Here is a 9,962-nt window from a genome sequence, read left to right as displayed (position 1 = left end):
AATGACACGAAAGGTTAGTTGACCCATAGAGCTACAAACCATGAGGTTGACCTCATCTCAGCCCACGTACACGTGTATTCAGCATGCAAGAGCATGCTTGGAACTGCATGGCGCCGGGAGTTTATGCACTTCATTCAGTCTTTGGCGGGAATCATCAAATATTAGCCTTCAAGATTAAACTGGACATTGGAGGAATAAGAGCACGGGTAGCATTTTACAACTTAACCATGTGAACGTTACTTTCATTGTTTCCAGTCACAGCCACGATCTAGAGGTAGAATCACACTTCAAAGGCTTACTTCACAGAACAAAACTCTCAAAATCCTCACATTCTTGATCCAGGATCAGAATTTATTTTCAGATGGCACCTAAGACCATAGTAGTAACCATGGTTACTACTAGTGTGTTGTACTCCTTTTCATTTCAAATTTTGTCTTTGATCGGTTATCCTACTCCTAGTCATGCTAGTAGTAGTAATTAGTGTGACCAAAACAAAGTACATGTATCGTGGAGTAGGAATCCGGTCAACTCGTACCCAGGTCAACTTGTACGAGATGACCCAGATTCGGAAATTCGTGGAGTAGGCCTACCCTAAATTCGCGCTTACAAATAATGTATTTGCGCATCCAACTTTCTTGTCGTGAAACTCTTCACTTCAGTGAAATTATGTACTGACGTTAATTTTGACGTTAATTTACTGTCGATGATCAATTGTCACTTCAACGTTTTTTCTTTTTGCAGCTATGTGCAAATTTAAGGCTTTTCCAGGGAGAATTGGGAAAAACAACAGAGCATAAAGCTTTATAAACTAAATACAAAAATGAACTGGTTGAAATTGTCTAAAAATGGGTAAATGATCACTATTCGTTTGCTATTTGTCGGACATCCAACAACTAATGAGACTTCAACTTTCGCCAAATATTGAGGGCGTTATCAATAATACACCCATCCTTTCAAATCTTTATTTCTCAGTGACTTGTTCATCTGGAGAATTAAGTACCAAAAGCTGAGAACATTTAACCCAAATCTCCATGGTAAATATGTGCGCATCATGATCACTACATTATTAGTTGAATAAAAATATGCTTGTCCACTGCCTGCATGATGGTACACATGTAGTTTGAATATGGAAGTGAAGTCCTAAGATATTTTTGAGTTCTGTCACAAGTACAGGTGAACTTACTGTACATGTATCCTTAGTGTCCGACCTGTCCAAACTATAATTTGGATGGCACAACAATGGGTATTGTGTGCCATAGCATAGCCGTAGCCATAGCCACTGTCATATCAGCAACACATAATGGCAGAAGGTAGTTTTAGTTTCATCGTGGATGAAATGCTGGGTTGGCATATTTTTGATGAATTCTGTCAGGTGTGAGCCACACTTCAGAAATTCTCTGTTGAATTGCGTTACCTAGTACGAAAGTACTTGGGCCAGCCGAAGTGCAGTATTAGATTTTTGATTGTCCCAACAATAGTTGGCACTGTAATGGGAGCATAACAGCATCCCGTTTTGTACATTTGATGTGTGTGAATGGCACACTTGTGTAATGGAATTTAATTTTGATTTCCAGATATGTTTCTACCGACATTTAAAATTTTTGTTTTGGAAATACATGAATCAGCATAATGTGTCTGATTTTTGTTTTCAGCTCAATTATAAGTCATCGTAAATCATCGGCCGTTATGAATGTCCTAAGCAACAGAATGTCAACCACCTGGCTCCTTAGATATCATTTTTTCTGCTGGAAGAGATGTTTCCAGTCGAGGATTGGTCCTACAAAATCCAGGCAAATCTGGACTCCTGCAGAGCTCCTAAAATCTCCAGCCATTCAACCTGCTGTCAGTACTGGTGCTGTGACAGATTCTTCAGGCAGTCGCATGTCTATGAGGGGACCAGTGTTACCACCCCAAATTATCAATTCCTTCTGGACTTGCAAACAACTTGAACCTAATGTTGGCCACTCAAATTCAAGGAACTTGTCAACATCCAGTGCTGCATTACTGGACCACTCTCAGGAGAAGGAGGGCAGAAGAGTCAATGTGGCAGCAGAGAATAACAATCTAGATGGTACAATGGGTGAAAAATCCAGGGAAGGTGCCGCTTCACCATTAGAGGATCTTGAAGAAACAGATGAGTGCTTGTCAGCAGAGCAGTGGAAGTTGCTGAAGGAAGAGTGGAATCAGAAGGCCCTACCGCACCAGTCCCAGGCACTGTTCGAGTCACGCACGATGGCCCGCCTCTGCAATAAATCGTTCTTTCAGAAAGGGCGCTCCCTCATGGACTTCATCCGTCGAGAGGAGGTACCCCTGACGTACCCTCTGATGAGTTCCTATCTGTATCTCTGTGTCTGTGAGGGCCACCAGGAGGAACTGTTTTCGGTTTATAATTGGTTCACCGCCAACCATCCGGTGTTGGACGACGGGGTGCTGACCAATCTCATTGCCGGTTTCTCCCAGACTGACCGGTGGCGGGAGAGCCTGAGATTCCTGGAGGACTTGAAGCAGGTCGGGGCACCGTCTGCCCGCAATTACCAGCTCATCATCTGCACTGCTTGCGATCAGGGGGAGTACAACCTGGTTGAAGAGCTTCTCCAAGACCTGTACAGTCGTGGCAACTGTCCCTCTGAGCAGACTTGTCTTAAGCTGCTGCAAACCTTCCACTGCGAGACTGAGGATGTTGCCTTCTGTGATCGAAGTACCAAGCTGGTCAGTGAGCTGCTGAGGTATTTTTCTTCTAAGAGACTCTACCCATCTGTGGCTGTGGGTAATGAGTTAAAACACTGGTTTCATAGGTAAGACTGTTTCCTTTTTTCCTGAGAAAACTAGCACTAAAGATATTGTTGAAAGCGTGCCCACGGGAACACATTTTTCTTAGGGGGTGCTGAAGTTGTAAAATCATAAATATCTAGGGTTTTTCGGTGGATCTCTGACAGTAGTGAGTTTGATTATGTTTGTGACTTAATATGGTCAAAGTTTGGGTTGATATTTTGTACACCAGCACCCTGGTCCAAAAAAAAGTTAGGGGTGCTTCAGCACCCACAGCACCCCCCGTCCCCGCGGGCTTAGTTGAAAGGCTTCAGAATGTTCAATGGTACAACTACAGTAGGTTAATGACAAGACAATAGCTAGGTGGTAAATATTTGGAGCGTTTAAATGGCATAATTACAATGTATGTGTAGGCCTCACCAAAACTCAGATTGTTACAGGTACATTATCAGTACATCTCATTCCGGTAGTTGCCAGTGTACCACTGTTTCGTATGTGACTGATGATGACTGCACTTTGTGTCAGAGAGATACAGATTTTGGCCTGCATTGATGTGTGCAAGTAATTTTATAGTCATTGTAACCTCTTTGCTGTCTTAAGAGTTTGGCTGGCTGACAGTGTCAGGCTTGGTGGTTGGATGGTTAACAAGTCTGAATTAGTGAGCAGGAGGTCATGGGTTCGAATCCCACCAGCTGGGAATTTTTCTTCTCACCAGTGTAAAATGCTTTTATTGCTAGTTGAGATACTGCCTGTGTTTAAATATGTTTTGGCATCAAATTTTGTGATTAATAACCAAAGGATTGCATGAACAGTGAGCTGAAACTTAAGAAGATTATAAGTTGAATCTTTTATTCTGAATTCAATTTTCAGTGGTGCTATTAATAGCATGCTATTAATAGCGTTAAAGGCAGGGAACACATGAAATGCTCTCCATTAAACCTAACTCCTTGGGTATACTAGTATGTATAATCATATTGAATTTTGAAATCGGAGGATTTGGGACTGTTGGGCTATCCCTAACCATCCTCAGTCCTTCAAAATCCTCTGGGCGGTTTTGGAGGATTTGGGAGGATTGAGGCTGCATGGCAAAATTGCATTGCTGATTGTAAAGGATGCACTGTCTCAAGGTTGTGGGTTAGCCCCAGTGTTATGTTCATCCGTGCATAAATTAATGCCCTTATAATTATATGTGAATTTGTGAAATCCTCCATACTGCTCCAGGATACCATTCACACTGCCTCAACATAATGAGAGGAATTGCCAGAGGATTTTGAAGGATTGAGGGTGATATCCTAGCCAAAAGGACCTAGGCGGTTAGGGTTAAAGAACAGCTGATCAGATAACTTAGATTGTAACATTTGTTGCCCTTCAAAGAGCATAGTTTCAGCAAACCTTTTCTTGATTTGCTCTAGCCATTTTAGAAACATTTCCAAGAGTAATATTTTTGTCATATGTGACCAATATCTGTTCTAGGAGGCAAGGAGAAGTGTGGAAGGCATCAATGACCAGGGTAACTATAGGTGGGAAGTGTAAATGCTGCGGCTCCAGGCTGGAGTCGCTAGACATCGGCGAGGAGGAATTCCTGAACCTTCAACATCAAATCACAGAGAAGGTACCACAGGGAGATATTCATCGCCCGTCTTATGTTCTCAGTACAGATGTCCCCAGATTGAATAGTCCACTGATTGTGCATTAAGTTTTTTACCCTTGCCATTATCAAAGACACATGAAATATGTCAGTAAATGAAATTTGAATTTGATGCCTGGTCCTACCTGTAATTTTCTGTTCTTGAACATATTTCGGTTGTCTCCCTGAAACTTTCAACCATTTTATAATATCCCTTGCAGACTTTGTTGTCAGAGTTATTCACTGTTCCAGTTATATTATCCTTGGTCATAAGAGTAAGTGGCAAATTGACTTTACGGTACATGTACATTGTATGCAGATTTGTAATGAAAGACTTGTCCGTTTCTCACTGATAGGTAATTAAGGGAGGAGACATCTTCCAGAAGACCCGCCCGGATGAGTTTGAAGCCTTTATGGAATTCGTGGATGAGGGGGCTCCGTATGATATCATCATTGATGGGCTCAATCTTGCCCACATACGGAAGAACACACTGCCGTCAAAATTGGTATGTAGCAACTGGGACATTTGATGTACACCTTTTTTTTTTGGGAAGTCACAAGCATAGAAGGTTTGAGATCGGGACTGAGAGTGTTTTAGCAAGGTTAGCATGCTGTTTGTACTTGATGCCGCCGGCAAAAGCAAAGAGCAGGTTTGTGGTTAAGACCCGTTAAGACTGCCTAAGACGCACGAAACCAACCATCACGGCATCAACACAAGACCTCCAGTCTGAATTGGAGCCCCAAGCTACAATGTACATGTATTCAATTGAACTACAAACAAACAATATTCCTTTGCTATTGTTCATCCTGTTACTTGTGAGTGGCCTTTTTTCTGGCCTTATATCTACCAGTAGTCTTGTGATGGTCTTGACGACAGCGCTGACAACTGGACAAGTAGGCATTTACCTCTGCTTTGTGAAAAATCATACAGATTTGCATCCTCACTACCTAGATGTACAGTATACAAAGATGAATATTCATGAGTGCACTAACTTTCATGGAGTAACACATGAATGTTCTATTCCATGAACCACGGCCAAATGGAATAGAACATTAAATCTGCCGTCAAATGTAATTATTTTTTCCAGTGCATGAATACTTTCAGTATACTGTATGTTTTATGCAACTCCTGAATTCAGGATATGTCCTTTGAAAACTTTTTATACCAGTCACAGTTTTCTTTGTCAGTTCAACATAAAATCCGCGGTATAAAGTTTTCATGGTCCAATTCAATTCATGCTAATCAACATACTCGTTACAATTTGCTCTTTTAACAGCTTGCTTGATTTGTTCAGCTCTATTTATCGCTATCACTCATGAACTGAGAGGGTTCTCAAACTGAGTGGAGATAGAATGACATTCCATGTTTATTGGTGTTGCCCAAAATTTTGTATGTTTGTGTGAAGAGCTGTAATTGTGCCTATTGCTTATACATGTTTGTAGTATATAGTGGTATGTTCAGCAGGGTATATTCAGTGGCCAGTTGTTGAATATACCCAGTCATTCATGACACAAATGAGGATCCACCAATCAGATAACAGGAATTTCTTCTGGCGTTGTGTGATGTGTTACATGTACATGTATGTAACTCCTCTACTTTTAGAGATGTTCTGCCGCCACTCCGATGGTTTTGTTGGAGATTGACATAAGCTTAGCTTAAAATGTCCCCTATAGAAACTCATCAATATTTCTGCTTATGCTTCTGTTCTGTCGATATGCAGCTGAGACAGTTTGTGGTGTATCTGGCCCAAGAGTGCGGCCTCAAGTGTCTGGTCTTGGGACGACAGCACATGCTGCAGTACAGCCGAGCGTGGACCAGGCATCACATGGATGTCATACGGGATCTTGCCGACTGCTTCTTCACCGAAAATATGTAAGGAGCTCTGATGTCTGGATGGAAATTGGGGGGGGGCCTGAGTTTTTGTATATTTCGTTGGTCAATTTTCAACTTTGATCGGAGCAAGCATTTGAATTGAAAGAAACTAATGGTCTGTTTTATCATACCCCCCAAATTGCTGCTCATGGTGCTGCCATCTCCTCATGCGCAGCTCTCTCATGAATATGTATGAGGTATGGTAATAGCAGTGTCACTGCTTGTGTGTCATAGCATAGCAAATTGTTGCCTTGATTTGTTGGGGAATAGTTTATGTATGTATTCAATTTGTGTGCCGATCCTTGTTTGTATTTGGTAAGCAGCAAAAACGGGGACTGGTACATGATAATGATGATGAATGGACCATTGAGAATCCAGCTCTCTCATGAATATGTATGAGGAATGGTAATAGCAGCGTCACCATGCAGAGATTTTTTTCAGTCATGTGACAAGTTGGGCAATGAGTCAGTCCACAATAAAATGACGATGAAAATTGATTGTACAGAATTTGTTAAAAGGAATGCCTTTGTTAAAGTTCATTTTAGTAGCTCATCACTTGATTAATGATTGATGATTTTGCCCATGCAGAGTCACATTTAGATTTATTTAGATAAACAGATTTAGATTCGTAACTTGTTCACATATTTTAATTGAATGAACTAATTAAGTAAAATTTCTTTTGATTGTTCCCGCATATCACTTCCGATCGTTTAAATTTCAACTGTTTCAAACAAAACATTCGAAATAATTTTATTTAGCATTTTCCGATAATTTTTTTCAATTAATCAATGAAAACACACCAAGACTGTAACTGTCTGGTATCTCACAATGAGTTGTAGGGAGATAAACAAAGAGACATGAAGCATTTCATTTACATTAGTGATTGCAATTGGGTGGGCCGTATTCCTACAGTGTCATTAGGTAAAACCAAGCTTGGGCCAATATCATAGAGCTGCTTAAGCACAAAATTTGCTGAAGCACAAAAAAACCTTGCTTAAAAAACAAAGGTTACCAGCTCAAAATCTGTGTGATTGGCATGCTAACCAAAAGACAGGTGAATTTTATTCCAAAACAATATGCATCACATGGAGTTTTGGCTGGTAGCCTGATTTGTCAAGCAAGGTTTTTCACACTTGACAAAATTTTGTGCTTAAGCAGCTCTATGAAATTGGCCCAGGGAGTAGCAAATGTAGCAATTTCATTTGCCATCGGGGAGCAATCAAAGGTTCTGCTCTTTCTCCAGTTCTGAAGACGATCCATTCATGTTGTATGCAACCCTGCACAGTGGCCCCAAGGCCTGCTATGTGTCACGTGACATGCTGCGAGATCACAAGGCGTTACTCGATCAACCCACCCACATATCATTTGTCAAATGGCAGAGAGGACACCAGATATATCCGCTAGGCATCGAGGGGAGAAAAGCTGTTTTCAAAGTGAGCGCCTATGCTCCCGAAAAGAAGTTGTTTTTGTAAAAAGTAGAAAAATGGAAGTTTTTCCACAGTAGGTTGGTAAGTTCGGCATGATCGATCAATCCTGCAGGAAATCCTGGAAATACTTTACCACATCCAGGAATTAGAAACAGCAATTCGGTTATGGCAAAGGATTGGCAAATCCTGCTGCAAAATCCATTGATTGTGCAGAGATTGACCGATTGTGCAGAGATTGACCGATTGTGCAGAGGTTGACTGATTGTGCAGAGATTGACTTATATGTGCAGAGATTGAACGATTATGCTGCTATCTCCAACGCACCCACATTTGTGAACACCTCCAATTGTGGCCTGGTATTGTCTTATTCAAACATTAACTTCTTGTGAAGTGCCCAGATAGGAACTCTTCGTGGTTTTCCTGTAACAAATAGGAGACTTTGAAACGCTGGTGGCAGCAGACATATTCTTCCCACAGTATTGTGCACGCTCAGAACTATGTATGCATGTGTGCTCAGAACAATAAATGCGCACTCAGAAACGGTAAAAAGAACCAGTTCATGTTTACTGCCACCAAACATCTCAAAGTCTCCCATTGAATGTGGATATGTACTCCAACTCTCAGACTCATCAATAAGACGTGACTTTCCCTTTCCCCAGGACAGGATTGCATATGACACCGTGGCCCAGTGCAGTGACACAGGCTGGCACATCCCTTGCGACGACGGCCTCCCACGATATTCTTACCAAGTACCACTGGATTGGCTGTGTGCCAGGAGAGTCAAATGAGGCCAAAGTGCCCACATATTCACGAACAACGGAAGAAACTCTGCAAAAGGCCATATTCTGTGCTGTTTGGCTTGACCGTGGCGGGATGGTAAAATGAATGAAAGAACCCAAGAGTTACTAGTGATAAACAGATAGCCGTTGTTCTTTTTTGGTTATGTGCCATTCTGCCATTCAGCTAGGTATACCTGTAGTCACTGAACTCATCGCGATAATACGATACCCTGTCGACAGTGACGAAATCTGAGACTTTACTTCCCCTTTTGAAGACAGTCTCCCACTGCCTTGAATTGGAAGGAAACGGTGATCAGCTGATGACGGACGGGCCAAGCCACAAGATCAAGAGACTATGCAAAGCTTTTTTCCAAGAGTGAATACTAGACTACAAAGGCAGAAAGAATCCAGGCTATATTTGGATGCAAAAGTAGGACCGGTGAAAATCAAGTCAAAAAACCATTTGAGCAATGCAGCTTAGGAGTAAGCCAGTGAGTGGTTGAAACAGAACTGGGAATCCTTTCAAGTAGTAGAGTGGCAGGTTTACATCAGTCTGTCAGTGAAAGGCTGGTACTTGCCCCAAGGTGGTTTTTTTTTTGGCAACTGTATAGTGACTGAAAAATATATACTGCAAAGGTAGTTTCTTCCTCGAAGCTGTTTCCAAGATGTGGCATCCATGTTAACCAATTCTGTGTGGCATGATTGATGTATTTTGAAGACTTCACATCTGCACCAAAGTTTATTGAACTAGATATGGACAGGGAAGGGTACATTTCTGACCACACATAATTCTGACTGAGCCAAACAAAAGCAATTAGAACTCAGAATTTGTGGAGTCACACATCTGGGTCATGCCCCTTGGCAGATTTTAATGGCCAATCACAATTCTAATCAAGGTCCAATCTTTCCAGCTTCTTCAGTACCTGGAAGTTCATTGCAAGGGTCGTTTGACATATTTCAAAATGCAGTAGAAAGTACTCCAAGGCAAGAAAAAAACTCACACAAAAACTCAAAACTGCGATGTTTTAAAAATTCATATATTATTTTCTATTTTTAATCCTTTTTGTGAAAGGTGTCGAATCATCTAATTTAAACTGGATGTCCATTGATACTGCTTGCTACTGCACAAAAATTAAAACAAATACTTGAGAGCAACACTCTAACAGTATTCTAACAAATGATCGCTTGAATGATTTGTTCATTGTCCTCCAATGAATTACTACAATTGGCTAAACCTTTAGTCCTATAAATAACAAAGCAAACTTGTTGAAACAATAAATACAAGGATAATACAAGGTACAAGTTATTTGAAAAAATAAACTTTCTATCCTAAGGGAAAGTGCACAAAAAAGGTAAATCCTATCTTAGCAGCAAAATAAAATAACGATCATAAAATACTGAACAAAACTGATTGTGGCGAATAATGTTTCGAATAAAAATCCTGTGCGTATTATTTTATTCTAATAAACTTGCAAGGAAAAAATATA

The 9,962-nt window shown here is 40.9% G+C and overlaps 1 protein-coding gene across 4 annotated transcripts; it reads left to right on the top strand.

The window, feature by feature from the left end:
* The first annotated feature begins 35 nt into the window (after positions 1-35).
* On the top strand, positions 36-9,962 carry LOC110974217 (mitochondrial ribonuclease P catalytic subunit-like). Of its 4 annotated transcripts, none has more exons than XM_087143017.1 (7): positions 36-206; positions 1,653-2,795; positions 4,243-4,381; positions 4,753-4,902; positions 6,118-6,269; positions 7,513-7,702; positions 8,361-9,962. In XM_087143017.1, exons 2-7 carry the CDS (start codon positions 1,687-1,689, stop codon positions 8,370-8,372), a joined length of 1,752 nt encoding a protein of 583 aa, XP_086999143.1. In that variant the 5' UTR covers positions 36-206; positions 1,653-1,686; the 3' UTR covers positions 8,373-9,962. The 4 variants fall into 4 exon arrangements, with proteins under 4 accessions (XP_086999143.1, XP_022081381.2, XP_022081382.2 ...); XM_022225689.2 differs by having other exon boundaries at positions 37-206; positions 8,356-9,962; XM_022225690.2 differs by having other exon boundaries at positions 37-274; positions 8,356-9,962.

This window comes from Acanthaster planci, linkage group LG01 (assembly GCF_054643075.1).
Source record: "Acanthaster planci isolate LZ-2023a linkage group LG01, COTS_SCS, whole genome shotgun sequence".
NCBI classification, from domain to species: domain Eukaryota; kingdom Metazoa; phylum Echinodermata; class Asteroidea; order Valvatida; family Acanthasteridae; genus Acanthaster; species Acanthaster planci.
Note: the sequence above shows the minus strand (reverse complement) of the source record. Positions and strands in the feature narration are given on the sequence as shown.

Bases quoted from the DNA above. Each gene is read 5' to 3' on its own strand.
- LOC110974217 (XM_022225689.2), top strand. From the start codon at position 1,687: ATGAATGTCCTAAGCAACAGAATGTCAACCACCTGGCTCCTTAGATAT. The intron at 4,903-6,117 runs GTATGTAGCAAC...GTCGATATGCAG, and splicing joins ACACACTGCCGTCAAAATTG to CTGAGACAGTTTGTGGTGTA. The intron at 6,270-7,512 runs GTAAGGAGCTCT...CTCTTTCTCCAG, and splicing joins TGCTTCTTCACCGAAAATAT to TTCTGAAGACGATCCATTCA.